This window comes from Cicer arietinum, chromosome 6 (assembly GCF_000331145.2).
Source record: "Cicer arietinum cultivar CDC Frontier isolate Library 1 chromosome 6, Cicar.CDCFrontier_v2.0, whole genome shotgun sequence".
Taxonomy (NCBI): domain Eukaryota; kingdom Viridiplantae; phylum Streptophyta; class Magnoliopsida; order Fabales; family Fabaceae; genus Cicer; species Cicer arietinum.
Window position 1 is genome coordinate 25,147,545 of NC_021165.2, and position 16,786 is coordinate 25,164,330.

Genomic DNA, 16,786 nt, shown 5'->3' on the forward strand with positions numbered 1-16,786 from the left:
ATGGTTAACAACCTTAACAATAACAGGGTTAAACAACAACAAGAGGATGATGACATACCATTTTCATGACTACCTGTTGGTTTTTGTAGATGTGGAAGCAAAGTCATCTTTGAGGTGGACTTTTAGTGGCCGCACAATTCTATTGTGGCTATTCAGAACTTCGTTAGAGAGATTGAGAATTGTTTTACTCATTCTCTCCATTGGAATCTACATCATTGAAAGATGACCTACATTGTTTGGAAATCACCTCCAATGGAATGAATCAAGCTAAATATTAATGCTGATTGCAAGAACAATGATCGACTTACTTACGGGGTGTGGAGAACTTTTTTGCAACTCAGCTGGAGGTGGATCAAGGGGAGGGTTGGTGCGTGTGACGCCTTGTATGCAGAAATGTGGAGTTTGTACCTTGGTTTGACAATGGTTTAAAGGGATGACTTCTCCCATCTAATCTTATTGTGGAAAGTGACTCTAAAGTTATGATTGACATGATCACAAGAAATTACAACTTAGGTGACACGAATCCTAGTTTGATTCGGTGTATTAGACACTTTTTGATTCTCAATTTAAACATTCAAGTCCAACATACTTAGTATGAGAGAAATAGAAGTATCGTTTTACTTGTCAACTTTAGCCAATCTTTAGACCATTTCAATTATAATGTAGTGGAGTCTCCTCTAGTGAGCTCTAGAAATACCTTTTTGATTGAATGTCTAAGAATGTTCGCTTAATCAATTATTTTTTCTTTTTCAAGCAAAACTCATATTGTTCCAATCAATCTTATACATTGTAGGAGATGGAGGCAGTTCCATCAGCATCAAAATTAAAAACCACAAAAGCAACACAGAAGAAGAGAATAAATTTTAATTTCATAAATTCACTAATTATTAATTTTAATTTATATATTTAAGAGATAAAAATTTCATAATTATTAAAATCTTAAAAAAAAGAGTTTTTAAAATTAAAAAATCTTTAAAATTTTATAGATTAAGTGAAATTTATGGACTCACTTTTTTAAATTTATATTCAATTTTTTTTTTCAAAAAAACAATTTCGATAATTTAAATTTTATTTTATTTTATTTGTTTGAAAAAATAAATTTAATTTAATTTTTTTAAAATTTTTTTAGATTAACAAAATATTATACTAATTAATCCTCTCACTTTGGTTCACCAAAAAAAACTAAAACTTCAAAAAATTATTTTCAACAGTTTTAGACTTAATTTGCGACTCTACCGAAGAGGAGCAAGTAAACGACGGATTTTGAATATGGTGCCACTTAGATACACATTTTCATTAGTTAGATTTCAAATTTTAAAATTTATCAAACTACATATAATATATTTTTGTTAGAGTTAAAATGCATCTAATCCGATTGAAAAAGACAACATTTGGAGCCTTGAAAATTCCGTAAACTTCTCTAACCTTCTAGACTTTGTACCCTTCTCACTCCACAACTACTATACTTCCATAGTTCCACTCAATTCAATTCATCATAGTTTTCATTCCCTCAAAAAAATTCAAAAAATAAAATAAAAGAAAACATTTCCTATGGCAACACTTTCTCCAATAGTATTTTCTTACTCTCCCTTCAACACCTCCAATTCCAAAACAATCACACTAACAAATAACAAAAACTTCAATTTCATTTCACCACTTCATTATTACACTTCCAAAAGACTCAAAACCACTTCCTTCAACTACTTCAAATCATTTTCATCCCTCAAAGACCAAACCCAGACCAAAATAGAGTCATCATCCAATACAACTTCAGTTTCTATTGCTCCAAAAAAACAAGACGACGACAACAACAATGATCATGAAGAGAAAGTAGAACAGGTATTAGACATATTAGTCGGTCAGTTATACAAATTCAATAGTTAGTTAGTACGAACTATTGTAATTAATTAACTAACTATTGTACTTAATTTGTATAACTAACTGACTAATATGTCTAATATCAGGAAATAGATTGGAAAACGGATGAGGAGTTTAAGAAGTTTATGGGGAATCCTTCAATTGAAGCTGCAATTAAGCTTGAGAAGAAGAGGACTGATAGGAAGTTAAAGGAGCTTGATAATGAAAGAAGTAATAATAATTTAATTATGGGTATTTTTAATAACTTGGTCCGTAGTAATTTGATTAGGGAAAAAGAGAGGCTTCAAAAAGCTGAGGAAACTTTCAAGGCTCTTGATCTCAATAAGGTAATTAATTGATTATTATAAAAATATTAATTCATATTCATGTCATTTTTGTAGCAATAGTTATTTGCATTGCACATATGCTGGAGTGTTAGAGTGTTACCTACGTTGCATCGATATTTCTGATAGAAAGTATTTCTGATCGAAAGAGTCTCAGTGTCTGACACGTGTCAAAGTGTGATACTGACATAACTCTGACATATTGATTACATTTAATTAATTCATTTAAAACAAAAATATTATTAGTGTTGATATGTATGTGTCAACATTGTGTCCCGTGTTTGTGTCGAATAGTAAATTCTAAATATTTTGTAAATTTGATTCTAATTAGTCTTTAGAACACTACTTTAATTAATTATTTATGAACAAATCATATTACTCTATTGTAGGGTAATGATTTATGATATTCTAAATGATTCAGAAACTAAACAATCGGTAAATTGTTATTACAATGACATTTTACTACAATGACATTCTCTACTTAACTACGTCATGTAGTTACCACTTTCAACTGTTTGTTTTAGATCGACAGTTGAGAACGTTTCATACCGTAAAATAAAATTGATGGTGTGATTTGAACTGTTTGAGCTGAAATATTTCAATGGTTGAGATAAACTAATGCGTGAAACAGCCTCTATACCACTCTTTGTTGGTGTAATAGTTGGAGTTGAATTTGAATGCTACTGATTTGGTTTGTGCAGTTAAAGAGTTGCTTTGGGTTTGACACATTTTTCGCAACGGATGTTCGAAGATTTGGCGACGGAGGCATTTTCATTGGGAATTTAAGGAAACCAATTGATGAAGTCATTCCCAAGTTAGAGACGAAACTCTGATGCAGCTGGTAGGGAGGTTGTTTTATGGTTCATGGAAGAACAAAAAGATGACATTACCAAACAGGTACTTTGTCATGAATTTGAGTCTTTGGTCAGTTTTTTGCATTCCATCTTAAGCTCTGTTTGGTAAAATGTTGCAAATGATAGATAATTTAGGTGAAAACATATGAGGTTAGCAGATAAATTAATTGATAGTAGATAACGAATAACTTAGTAGGTTGAATTTTGTTAGGACAAAAACTTGGTACAAAAGATGAACAAAAACGATAAAACACAAACAATGAAACGCGATGTTTGGTAACAAAGTTCAGCCAAGTATTTCTACGTATCCGACTACAGAATAGAAGTAGTTCTTTCTAATTATCAGTGAAAAGAATTATGGTTTACAATATTACAACTCATACTTAAATACTACGGTCCAAACTACAACAAAAAAACCCATAAGCCGTATTTGCCTTGTCAGTACCTATGAGCCATACTCAACGAATTTGAAATGCTTGGTAAAATTAACCATTGAAGTAAAGTAAATGATAAATATAAAATGACATAAAAAGATAATTTTAGTTTATATTAGTTCAAATACTTTAAGTTAATGAAAAAATGTTATAAGCTTGTGACAGAAAGACTGTTACCAAACAACTCTATTTTGATTATATGATATAGACTATTAGTTATTTGCTATAAGCTAATTGTTTGATCTCGATAAAGAGAGCCTTTCTGTCATTTTAGCAATGTGTGTGTTATATATTGTAATTATTGGCTTTTTTTTCACTTTGTTTTAAGAGAAAAAATTGTTGTAAAGATCCATTGTTAAAAGTAGTATACATTCAGGTTTGTATGGTGCAACCCAAAGCAGAAATGGATCTCCAATTTGAGTCAACAAAACTGAGCACTCCATTAGGCTATCTAAGTTCAATTGCATTAGCAGTTACTACTTTTGGAACAGTTGCTTTGATGAGTGGCTTCTTCCTTAAACCTGATGCTACATTTGATGATTATCTTTCTAACATTGTGCCTCTATTTGGTGGCTTCTTATTTATTCTTGGAGTTTCTGAGGTAACTTATGTCTTAAGTTTTCCACCAAAACCTGAAATTTTATCTCAAATGATGTTAGGATTGTGATTTATTTGCTGAGTTGTGTTATTTTGACACACAAATTTTACAACAATTGGATGGTTAATGCAATTCAATAACATGGTTAATTAGGTTCAATGAATGGTTAATGATGAGTGATGACACCTTGTTATATTCATTAACCATCTACTGAATGTAATTAACCATATTTTGAGCTTAGTTAACTATTCAAATTTTGGTAGAAATTCTTATCAAATTTATGTCGAAATATCATTTATGTACTGTATCATCTTAAGGGATATAGTGGCAGTTGCTAAATTCCTATGTTTTGGTTCTTTAGTTATTAATAAATAGACACAATCTTCAGTAAAATATTATGTGTATGTGTCAAAATACACATAACCATGCTTACACTGTTTTATTCATGCAACTCTATTACATAGTTGTCTTTGTCTGTGATGTTTAAGCTGTGTATTTGGAAAATGTTATTTTCAAACACACTTAAAATCACAGTCATACAGTTTAGGAACACAGAGAAAAGATAAGTCAACGTGTAACCAAACATAGTATAAATTGTCCTGTGGTTGTATTTTTTCATTGTGCAGATAGCAACCAGGTTAACCGCGGCTCGTTATGGCGTTAAACTCAGCCCTTCATTTCTGGTGCCATCAAATTGGACAGGTTGCTTAGGTGTGATGAATAATTATGAATCGCTCCTTCCGAACAAGAAAGCTCTTTTCGATATTCCTGTAGCGCGAACTGCTAGTGCGTATTTAACTTCATTAGTACTTGCTGTTGCTGCATTTGTGGCTGATGGAAGCTTTAATGGTGGCGATAATGCATTGTGAGTTTTGTTCATTGTACCTTCTTCTCAAGCTCTATTATTTCCTAATTAATACTTTTTCTTTTATGTAGTTCAAAAGAATAGGGAAAAAAACTAAACTTGAATAACCACCGTTGTTAACGGATAAACAACTTAATAAACGATTATGCTATAAGAACTTATTAAATTACTCTTTATGCATAAAATATTTCTATAACAAAAGATAAAATAAAGTCAAATTGCTTTTATATAACCTATAAGTAATTTTCATATAAGTGCTTATGAATATCTATTTCTTTGTTTTTGTTGCTACAATTGTATTAGCTATTTCTATAACAAAAGATAAAATCAAATCAAATTATTTTCATATAAGCTATAAGCTGTTTTGCATAAAAGTGCTTATGAATAAACTATTCCTTTGTTTTTTGGTACAAATGTATAATCCATTTCTATAACCAAAGATAAATTAAGTCAAACTATTTTCATAACATAAGCTATCTTGGAGAGCTAATGGAAATAAAGTGAAAGCAGTTTATAGACAAGTCATAAGTTATTTCCATAAACTCTCTCAAAGGGTGTCATAAGTTCAAATAAACGAATCCAAATAGACCCAAAAGTGAATATTGTTTACCAAGGCCACAATCTTATGATCAACTACAGCTTTGTTCAAAGGAGAAGCTAAGATACATGATGACAAAATACATGATTATGTAATGCATTGTTAATTGTTAATTGTTAAATGCATTTTGTTATATAGCATTGGTCATATGAGTTCCATGCATTGCAATAAAAATATATGGCAAGCATGTTCAATGGATATTGTTTTTTCATATTAGCCATATAAGTTCTATGTATTACAGCAAATTATATGGCCAACAATCTCTCTTGATTATAACTTTGTATTGCTTTATTTGCAGGTACATAAGGCCTCAGTTTTTCTATAACAACCCTTTACTTTCTTTTATCCAATTAGTCATTGGACCTTACACTGATGACCTAGGAAATGTGTTGCCCTATGCTGTGGAAGGTGTTGGAGTTCCTGTGGATCCACTCGCATTTGCCGGACTTTTAGGTGCGTTTTTAGTGATTTCTGTCTCTTTGTCCCTCATTTTTGTTGGAATTCAAGCGTGAGTGGTTAGTAGCACATTGACTAGGAATGATCTAAATGAAGGATATATAAGAGACATGACTTATATACTTAATATCTTAAGATTTAGACGGAGATGGGGTGTCGAGGTCTTTTAGAAGTCTTGATAATTTTCCTGATGTTGCTCCCGTGAATCTCCAATAAATTTTTATAAGAATGATGCAATATGAAAATCTACATGTTTTAGAACCTAAGATCCAAAATTTTAGATGTCTAAATTGTCTTGATATTAAAGCTTAAACACTTGTTACCTTACAAGTCGATTTAGTAAGGTTTAGTTAGTGTGCAGACCAGTAGGGAAATCTAATCTTAACGAATAAGAAGTTGATATGAAAGCTACCCATTGACATTTTGCAAGGTTTTCCTTGTGCAGGGATGGTGGTGACATCTTTGAACTTGTTGCCATGTGGGAGACTAGAAGGAGGGAGAATTGCTCAAGCCATGTTTGGAAGAAGAACTGCCACATTGTTATCTTTTGGTACTTCATTGTTGCTTGGTATTGGTGGTCTTAGTGGTAGTGTTCTATGTTTGGCTTGGGGATTGTTTGCAACTTTCTTTAGGGGAGGTGAAGAAATACCTGCAAAAGATGAGATCACTCCTTTAGGGGAAAGTAGATATGCTTGGGGTGTTTTGCTTGGTCTTATTTGTTTTCTCACTCTCTTCCCTAATAGTGGAGGCACATTCTCCAATCCCTTCTTTAGTGATCCATTTTTTAGGGGTTAAAATGTATGTTAAGGGAGTTTCTTTTCTCACTCCCACATGCATTTCAAAAATATACTTCTCGAAACAACATCAGTTTTACGTTGTCCATAAATATGTTTATGGACACAATGTAATTTTTAGAAACGTGTAAATGTTTTGTATATCAGTAGATGTATGATGGCTAAGTGTGAAATTTACATTTTATATTATACATCTTATTTATGTACTAACAAGTTACAACAACATGCTTGCTTGAATGAATATATTCATGTAAAAGTGTAATGTTAATCCTCAGACTCAGAATCCACATCAATTGGACATGATCCATCATCAACATTGGCTAGTGGATCATAGAAGGGAGAGTTAGGATCTATGCACCCCGGGACAAGATTTAGATCGCACCGATCACCCTGCAAAAATATATTCATTCATCATTTAAAACATACATGTCATGTTTATAAGACGTAGTTGTATTGCTTGAATTGTGACATAATATATTAACGACTAACATTTTTTTAATTTTTAAAATGTAAATACATTGAAGAATGTAAAACTTACCCCTTCTTTTGACAAATTACCATAATATATTAACGACTAACATTTTTTTAATTTTTAAAATGTAAATACATTGAAGAATGTAAAACTTACCCCTTCTTTTGACAAATTACCATAATATATTAACGACTAACATTTTTTTAATTTTTAAAATGTAAATACATTGAAGAATGTAAAACTTACCCCTTCTTTTGACAAATTACCAACCATAGCACATCTAGCTATAACTGTGGTTGAATCTGGAAATATTGCTTGCTCACATGCTCCTTCTTTACTTAGTTCCCCTGCCAAGCCCTACATCAAGAATAGTATTCATCAACAAATGCCTCAAAATATTCAGTTTTTTTTATATGTTTAAGAGGGGTTTGTATTTCTTATGGTCGTGAAACTACTAGGTGTCAGTTGTTGGATGGTCTCGTGTTGTGTGCAGTAACAATCCTTGTGACTGCACGCAATTGCACAATCTTAACATTGGATGATTCATATTTTAAAGTAATAATGTTTGTCTAAAAAAATTTAAAAAACGGTGAGCTAAGTGTTTAAATTTAGATATGAATGCATGTAGATCCTTTGGTCCTTTAAAATATAAACATAATAATCAATCTCACATTCTTTATTTTGAAGAAATAGTAAAAAGAAAAGACTAATGAAGTTATAGAATTGTAAATTAAAAGTGGTCCATATATGTTTGATGGTCTCATATTTGTTTTTAAAATCACAAGTTTTTTCATTTCTAAACAGAAGTTTTTGGCAGAACTATAATAATGAAACCCAAAACAAAATATTATGAGTGTTGAAGGAATGAGTCTTGTTTACCACAAAAACTTTGACACAAGTTACTCACTAATAGTTGAACAATTGAAGTGTACATTTAAAAAATAAGTTAATTAAGTGCTTATGAAATAGACACTTATTCATATCTAAATTTAAGAGTTTATTGAAATAAACTAAATACACCTTATAGAATGTCATAAGTTATGTTGACATGTAAATTTAAACACTTGTGTAAATATTTTATGTAATGATATAAGCCGGAATAAACTCTTCTAGTTTTAGACATCTCTTGAACAAAAATGGATTTCTTGAAGTCGATGTTTTTGTCAGTTGCAAAGTCAGTTGTAAGATTGCATATGGTTTATATTTTGTGTATTTTAAATTCATTTTTGATTCTAAGAGAAAAAGTGAGCTGATTTACCTCATTAAAGAATTCAATTGGCTTGTTCTGTAAAGCCTTAGGAACTTGAAACTGCAGTCTATATGGCCCATCCCAATCTTCTCCATTTGTGAATGAGAAGATCAAGTTTAAAGCTACACAAAAAAAGAGGAATTAAAAAGAGGACAATAAATAATTTAGTCATCAAAATAAAATTGCATATTTGTATTGACTCTAAATTTGACAGAATCACGATCAGCTGCCGTGATTTTTACAAAAGTTACACTTTGGAAGTTTAACAAAATTATAGTATCATCGTAGTTTTGTTAAATTCATCTTCAAATTTAAACATGCAATTTAGAATCAAAATTCCATATTACCATGTTTAGGAACACATATTTGAATGGAATATATTGGGGAATCAGCTTTGCCTCTATCTTTTCTCAGCATAGCTCTTGGCTCACCACCACACATAATTGGTTGATTAAAACCTCCTAAACATGAAAAACTAAAAATCAAATAGAGAAAAATGACAAGAAAATAAAGAACATACAAATGTTTACTTAAGACAGTTTAATTAACCTCCATAGTCTACTTAATATAGTTTAATTAAGTGTTTATAACATAAGCTTTTAACATATAAATATTTATGTATAAACTGTTTATGTAACTAAGATAAAATAAAATCAAACCGGACTATTAAAACTTAGTCTATTTGAATATGTATTAAACTTTAGTAACATAGATTCTGTCTATTCTATGATGAATAAAAAATCTTTAGCCATAAAAAATGCTATTAAAAATGACATTTTTTAAAAGCCAAACAACATCAACAAAATTACCATTAAAAGCAACTCCAAATTCTTCATTAGGTACAAGTTGAGATGCAGCTGGATTATAGAAAAGTTTAAGCTTTTCACCCTGCAAAAGTTTATAATAAAAATATTTACATAAAGTTGATTTAATAACTTCAAATGGCTTAACTCTATACTGTCAAGTCTGTCATATACTTACTGAAGTAGGAGGGAGACCATTTGTGGTTTTCCAGAAAACAGAAGCCCTACCAAGTTCAAACATAGCCCATGAAGGAAGTTTGTACCTAAACACATTAATAGCATATATTGTAAGCTTATTATTGCATCCAAAAACCAAAAATAGAATATTGATGTTGGCATAATTATTACATCAAAATACTATATACTATTTTTTTTGTAACCATGCTATAGGTGGTGCGAAGTATCTATTGTTTTTCCTATGAAGTATAGATACTGACACAAACACCGGACATGACACTGATAATAATTTGAAAAAATGAATGAATTAAATGTAATAAAAGTGTCGGTGTCAGACACTGCCACATGTCGGATATCAGGACATGCCCTCTGTTAGAAGCGTCGGTACTACAAAAGATTTTATTGATGATTAATCTGAGCCGATGAACCTTCGTGAACATCTTTTGTAGAGTCTATGCTCCTAACCTTTTTTTTTAACAAATAATATCCCTAAATTCATTCTTGTCAATAGTAAATCTAACATTGGTATTAAATTGGAATTCATCCATACTCTTGAATTTCCTCATCAGTGGGATTTGTTGCAACAGCAGCAGCAGCATTGATTACACGCCTAACTTTCACATTTCTTTCTTTCATAAGGTAACATCTTGGTAATGAAACACTCAGAAAATTACTCCCTGCATCATCAGAAGCCATGGAGTGTTAATTAGTGTGTTACATGAAAAAGCTCTCTCCATTCAAATATCAGTTGTTGGATTAATCCAATGATTAAGAGATTTATCTAGTTCAAAAGTAGATTTCAGCTATTCCGAGATCAGGTAAAAGTATAATATTGTTTACATATCACAACATCATATAATACCGACATTTCATATTAAAAATGTATTTAAAATTCTACACGTATCAATATCAAACATCAACACGAGACATATACATACAGTTATTCAGTCATATCTATTTTTTAATTTATTATTAATATCTATGTATTAGTGTCAACTTCAGCTTCATTTAGATATGTTTTCACTAACCATCCACAGTCCTCAAGTTACAATGCTGATATGAAAAACACTATACCATAAAGACGAATAATTGGCATTCAAGTTATGATGTGAAAGGGAAAATGATGCCTATATAAAAATTTAGATTTAATTTATATACTGTCAGGTAAAGACTTTTACACTACTAGTCAATTACAACCGTTAGATTATTAGAGATGCTCAAAAATATCTTTAAAATCATCTTTATTAATAGTTGTAATGTGTTGATCATTATGTAAACCTTTTGCGCATAACAGTTAAACTCTAAAAAATTTATTGACAAATAAAGTTGATTCACTTATGAAGATCTTATCATTTAATAAATACTCATCCAGATTTTAAATATAAAAAAAAAGTATAAATAAAGAAAATTAGATAGATGTATTTAGTCTAAATTTTGAATATACCGGAACATAATAAAATTCTTTCCTGTTAGTGGTAGTGAGAACATAACATATTTTTAGCTATATTAAAATTCTTATGAAATATAAATTTAATGATAATAATTTATTATCATTTAGGACTTTCACACAACAATAAAACCCCAGTCAACCCATAATCACATATATAAAACACAGTCCACGATTTAGTAAAAAAATAAAAATGAGTCCACTATAAAAAATTAAATACTTAATTTTTTCAACCATAATTCACATAACCAATTGCAAAGAGAGTGCATTAAAAAAAATAAATGGTGTTCTAGAGAAACTAACCAAACGTGTTTGTTATGCTATGATGAGTACGAGGAGAGGTTGTGACAGAGAAGCAAGGTTGTGTTGAAGAAGCAAAGATTGAAGCATTTGTTGCAGCCATGTATCACACTTTTTTAGTGTCTCCTTAATTTGGATTGAAATCAGGCAAATAACTCAGAGAAGAGAGAAAAGAGTTATAAATATAATAGGAAACAGATAAAATGATATTTTTCAGTGACAAGTGGCAAATGGACAGAACTGAAAAAATATCACCTAAAACCAAAGTCTTCAAAGAAAATATCAAAGAAAAAGACAAGGAATGAAGTGTTTCTGGGGACATAACAAGTAGTTTATATAAAAAATAAATAAAATGTTTTAAATTTATAAAAAAAAAAAAAATTTATCTTGAATATATCAAAAAATATTAATAACTACAAAATAAGTTGAATAACAATTTATATTTTTTTGTCTTATTTGACTTTGCTAGTAAATAAATATTTATTTTGATTGAATATTTATTTAACAAAGTATTATAGTATTACATCATTTGGAAAAGGTAAATTTTTGAGTCATTTAAACAAATTTGATCTCTAACAAAGCCGCATAGAAAAATATTTGTCAAGAGAAATCAAGTCTTTAAATAAATATCAGATGATTTAAGAAATTAGTGTTTTCAATTATTTAAAATAATTTTTTTTTGTTTATAAAATAAGATGGTATAATAACTACTAAAAACACACACAACCGTAAAATTTTGAATTTGGATCTAATTTAATTTCCAAATTAATAATATTAACATTTCTTAGTTGTGTTATAAGTTAATTTTATATATATATATATATATATATATATATATATATATATATATATTTAGTTTATCCAAAAAGAGACACTTTAGTTCACGAGACTCTTTATCAAAATGATTAATAATAAAAAGTTTCATTAATCTTCTACCAGAAAAAAAAAATCATTAATCTGCAATATGCAAAGAAGGGTAACAATTAGTAAATCGTTCATAGTACACTTTTCTAGTAAAAAAAAGTATACATATTACTAATTAAATGGATCTTTTTAACAATTAATTAAATTCACACAATACACATTTCAAAAACCTATATTTATGGTAACTTCTTCTACAAATTCGACCCCATCATGAATATATCATACATTTTCTTTGGAGCAATAGCTCTATAGTCTGCACACGGTGCAGCTATTGCAGAGTTACATTTGAGTTTAAATCTAGATTCAACAACTATTAGTACGTGTCAAAATATAAGTAAAAATATTAAATATATTTAATTTAAATTTAAATACATTTTATATATATTTTAGGACGGATAATATATTGTAACAATTCAATCGTCATTATTTTCATATATTACTATAATATTGAAATATATTTCTAAACAACCATCATGAAATTTTTTTTTATATAATTCTTTTTTTCAGAACTGGAAAATACATTAAATATTTCTTTATTAATGTATCTCTAATTGATTCATATCTTTTTTACAATAAGCAATAAATATTAACTAATTTTTTCAATTTCTTAATAAATTTAATACTATTATTATTCTTTTTCTTAATTCTTGTGATGATCAGGATCATTTGATTCTATATTTGTTGACCAAGATTGTATCATAAAGCGAATAAAATAAATTTCTAATTTATACTTTCTCTAAAATAAAATATAAACAAAAAAATTATATACAAAATTAATATATTTAATTATAGACAAAATAATAAACATCACCTAAAATTTATGCACACAATTACGATATTTTGAGTCGAAACATAGAAATATATGATGGTATTATCTGAGCATTTAAAATACCTGGACCTAATTTTGTGAATCATGTGAATCTCACCATTGTCATGCAAAGAGACCAATACCATTCACCAAGTAACCAAAACCTTATCCCTTCATTCACATCCTCTTTCCACATATTCAAATTTCAGCCCACAATATTATTTTTTTTCAAACCCCATTTTCCCAAACGTGTACCACCGTTTCAATCACTTGGCTAATTCCACATCACAATCAATTCAACACAACACAAACATAAACATAAAAACCCAAATAAAACAAAAACAAAAACACAAACCCAAAAAAACCCATCACCTTCAAAATCACTTCTTTTTTCTTCTATTCACATAAGGCTTTGCCATAAACAAATTGAAAAAAAAATTCTTATTTTTTTTTTCTTTCTGTTCATGGCGTTGATAACTTCTCAACCCAAAAACCCCATTCTCCATAATCACTTCACAACTCTTCATTGTTCAATTCCACAATTCAATAGGTCCAAATTAACATTTGGGTCATTCTCAAACAATGTAAAAACCAATAAAGTTTGTAACTTTAACACAAATTCAATAAAATTTCAGTTGAAAAAAAACAACCCTTTTACTTATAATCTTCCAATTATAGCTAAATCCAATGCTGCAATTGGAGAAGCTTCTTTGGAACAAGAGGAAGAAGTTCCATTGAAATACAGAAAGATTTTTCTATCTGATGTTGAAGTGAAGAGAGAAAGGAAATTATTTTTGGGTAGGAAATGGAATTCATTGGATGTTGCAACAGCTGGAATTGTATTGTCAATGCATTTGTTATGCTTATTTGCTCCATTCAATTTCAATTGGCCAGCTTTTTGGGTTGCTGTTTCTCTTTATGTTGTTACTGGTCTCTTTGGAATCACACTGTCTTTCCATAGACATCTTTCTCATAAAAGTTTTAAGCTTCCTAAATTGCTTGAATATTTGTTTGCTTATTGTGGTGTTCTTGCTCTTCAGGTGCAATTTTGTTTCTTCAAAAATTCTTTTTTTTTCAGTAATTTTGTTTTTTGTGTCTCTAACGCGGACACGACAGTGACATGTTATTAATAGTTTGAGAAAATAGAAGAGATCAAATGTAATATATGTCAGTGTTGTGTCAGATGTCAAATATAGGTTTAGTGTCGGTGTTACAGAAATTTATGATTTTTCTATTATTGGGAAAGATGAAAAGTTGTTTTGGTTTTTGTGTGCAGGGAAATCCAATTGATTGGGTTAGCACTCATAGGTATCATCACCAGTTTTGTGATTCTGAGAAGGACCCTCATAGCCCTATTGAAGGATTTTGGTTTAGCCATATGAGTTGGTTATTTGATACCAATGCTATGGTAGAAAGGGTATGGATACTCTCTCTATCTAGAGAGACAGAACAAAATCTTAGTACATGTTTTGAAATATATTGAGTTTGACAAAATTGTGGTACCATTGTGATTTTGTTGAAACTTCAAAGTGTAGTTTTCATTAAAATCACAGTGATATAGAGTGATTATGCCGATGAATCCAAAGATGTACTTAGTCTAATTGCAAAATGATTGTGTGATATGTTTGTGTGCAGTATGGAAAACCAACCAATGTTGGTGATTTAGAGAAACAGTCATTTTATAGATTTATCAGAAGCACTTACATTTTGCATCCATTTGCTTTGGGAGCTCTTCTATATGCTATTGGTGGATTCCCTTTTATTGTTTGGGGAATGGTATGGAAATTTCTTTCATTTTAATTTACTGTTTTTTCTCTCTTGATACTCATAACAAGACTTAGAGAACGAAACAATCACCAATTTAGTATATGAAATTGTAGGGTGTTGTCAATTTAATCTATGAAATTATAAATATTTCAAAACAATCTTTAAAATTCAAAATCTTCGATCATATTGATTCCTTTTTATCATTCAATTTAATTTATGAAATTGTTTGGTAGAGACTAATGTGACTGATAATTTAAAATTTCATAAGTTCCATAAATTAAGTTGATAGTATATACAATTTAAGAAATTAAATTAGTGATTCACTTCTTGTAGAAATGAATTTAAATTTAGAGGGAAGTTTCAATATAAAACTTCTTATAATAATAAACTTGAATGCATGCAGGGAGTGAGGATTGTTTGGGTTTACCACATCACTTGGCTTGTAAATTCAGCTTGCCATGTTTGGGGGAATCAGCCTTGGAACACAAAGGACTTATCAACAAATAATTGGTATTTTAACTTTACCTTTTATAAATTTTCATTATTTGATTATTGATTTTGGTTCACTAGTAATCTCATGTGTGTGTGTTTGGACCAGGGAAGGTAATTTAGAGTGTAATTCAAATTCTTGGACGAAAATTTTGTTATTTGTATAATAAGTTTGAAGAATTGTCAAAGTGAAAGGATTTTATGAATAATTTTGTAAAAATTAAATTTAAAAAATTTCAAATACTATTTAAAAACAAAAATTTTGAAATTCCTTCCTTACTCTGCAAAATGTAAATTTCAAATTGATCCTTAAAATTCTTTCAAATAATGCAAATGGGTTCTTATATGTTTCAAAATTTTACATTTTAGTCCCTATTTATTTGTTGAATTTCAGTCTCAATATTTGAAAATTAGTCCCAATAATTTTTCAAATTTTGCAAATGAACCCCTATATTATTAAGTTTGTAAATTGGTCCCTATTTTATATATTTCCAAATTGTTCTCTCATTTTTTTTGAAATTTAATATTCATCCCTGCAAAGCTTAAGAGTGAAGAATTTATTACTCTATCAAAAACAAAAAAATTATAAGAACAGAAATTAAATAATAGCTTTTTAATTGCCTAGAACTATAATTCTAATTTTCTAAGAATTTCTAATTACCTCTCAAACATACTCTAAATGATATCTAAAATTTCTTAGGTGGGTGGCTTTGCTTGCATTTGGTGAAGGTTGGCACAATAACCACCATGCATTTGAATATTCAGCTAGACATGGTTTAGAGTGGTGGGAAATAGACATGACTTGGTACATGGTCAAATTTCTTCAAGCTATTGGTTTGGCAACTGAAGTGAAAGTACCAAGTGATATACAAAAGCAAAGAATGGCATTCAATAATAATGATGGAATAGCCACATGAATCACACATTTTTTTAATCAAGGTGTGAAAAGAAAAAAATATACTTATTCGATTTTAAATATAAGTAAAAATATAGTTAAAGAAAATTGATATATCTAATTTTAAATTTTAATTAAATAAATTAATTTTCTTTAACTTTTATTTATATTTAAGATTAGATAGAATATACTAATAATATGAAAGATAAAATGATTTGAAAGTGTATTTGAAGATGTCACAAATGTTTTGTTGGTAGACTATTGTTCTTTTGAATGTTTCTTTCGGCCGTTTTGAATGATGAGTGCTGGATTTGAGTATGTATATGGGGGTTATTATTATAATAGGCTAAATAGCACTCGCGGTCTTTTAACTTAATTTCAGTTAACGTTTTAGTTCTTTATCTATTTTTGTTTTAATTTGATCTTTTATTTTAATTTTAAGTGACAATTTGATCTTTTATGTTTTAAAATTTCAACTATGTTATTATTTTTTTTATAAAAATTCAAAAAAGTGATCAAAATTTTCAAACAAAACCCATAAAATTAATTCTCATCCTCAATATAATGCAAATTTCATCAAATAAATAACATAAATATTCAAATAAATTCATATTTTTATCTCCAACAACATCAAATTCATCAAATAAATAATGAA

The 16,786-nt window shown here is 29.1% G+C and overlaps 3 protein-coding genes across 3 annotated transcripts; 2 read left to right on the forward strand and 1 right to left on the reverse strand.

Moving 5' to 3' along the window:
* The first annotated feature begins 1,423 nt into the window (after nucleotides 1-1,423).
* Nucleotides 1,424-7,029, forward strand: LOC101495693 (probable zinc metallopeptidase EGY3, chloroplastic). The gene is given in 8 exon segments (XM_012717619.3): nucleotides 1,424-1,839; nucleotides 1,965-2,204; nucleotides 2,903-3,027; nucleotides 3,029-3,098; nucleotides 3,866-4,090; nucleotides 4,714-4,952; nucleotides 5,849-6,003; nucleotides 6,452-7,029. Coding segments are annotated over 8 exon segments (1,692 nt in total). The 5' UTR covers nucleotides 1,424-1,551; the 3' UTR covers nucleotides 6,802-7,029.
* Nucleotides 6,915-11,485, reverse strand: LOC101496020 (protein POST-ILLUMINATION CHLOROPHYLL FLUORESCENCE INCREASE, chloroplastic). Its single transcript, XM_004506894.4, has 8 exons — nucleotides 11,252-11,485; nucleotides 10,052-10,178; nucleotides 9,503-9,587; nucleotides 9,331-9,409; nucleotides 8,869-8,982; nucleotides 8,531-8,643; nucleotides 7,519-7,629; nucleotides 6,915-7,190 (listed from the first exon to the last, which is right to left on the reverse strand). Exons 1-8 carry the CDS (start codon nucleotides 11,349-11,351, stop codon nucleotides 7,065-7,067), a joined length of 855 nt encoding a protein of 284 aa, XP_004506951.1. The 5' UTR covers nucleotides 11,352-11,485; the 3' UTR covers nucleotides 6,915-7,064.
* A 1,818-nt stretch (nucleotides 11,486-13,303) lies between these two features.
* LOC101495366 (palmitoyl-monogalactosyldiacylglycerol delta-7 desaturase, chloroplastic) lies at nucleotides 13,304-16,449 on the forward strand. The gene is made up of 5 exons (XM_004506893.4): nucleotides 13,304-14,020; nucleotides 14,257-14,397; nucleotides 14,616-14,756; nucleotides 15,151-15,257; nucleotides 15,937-16,449. The coding sequence occupies exons 1-5, from the start codon at nucleotides 13,445-13,447 to the stop codon at nucleotides 16,151-16,153; spliced, it is 1,182 nt and encodes a 393-aa protein (XP_004506950.1). The 5' UTR covers nucleotides 13,304-13,444; the 3' UTR covers nucleotides 16,154-16,449.
* Nucleotides 16,450-16,786: the final 337 nt, after the last annotated feature.

Coding starts and splice junctions, on each gene's coding strand:
- LOC101495366 (XM_004506893.4), top strand. CDS start 13,445: ATGGCGTTGATAACTTCTCAACCCAAAAACCCCATTCTCCATAATCAC. Junction 14,398..14,615: donor CCAATGCTATGGTAGAAAGG/GTATGGATACTC, acceptor GTTTGTGTGCAG/TATGGAAAACCAACCAATGT. Junction 14,757..15,150: donor CTTTTATTGTTTGGGGAATG/GTATGGAAATTT, acceptor GAATGCATGCAG/GGAGTGAGGATTGTTTGGGT.
- LOC101496020 (XM_004506894.4), bottom strand. CDS start 11,351: ATGGCTGCAACAAATGCTTCAATCTTTGCTTCTTCAACACAACCTTGC. Junction 8,983..9,330: donor ATTTGGAGTTGCTTTTAATG/GTAATTTTGTTG, acceptor TTTCATGTTTAG/GAGGTTTTAATCAACCAATT. Junction 7,191..7,518: donor GTAATTTGTCAAAAGAAGGG/GTAAGTTTTACA, acceptor ATATTTTTGCAG/GGTGATCGGTGCGATCTAAA.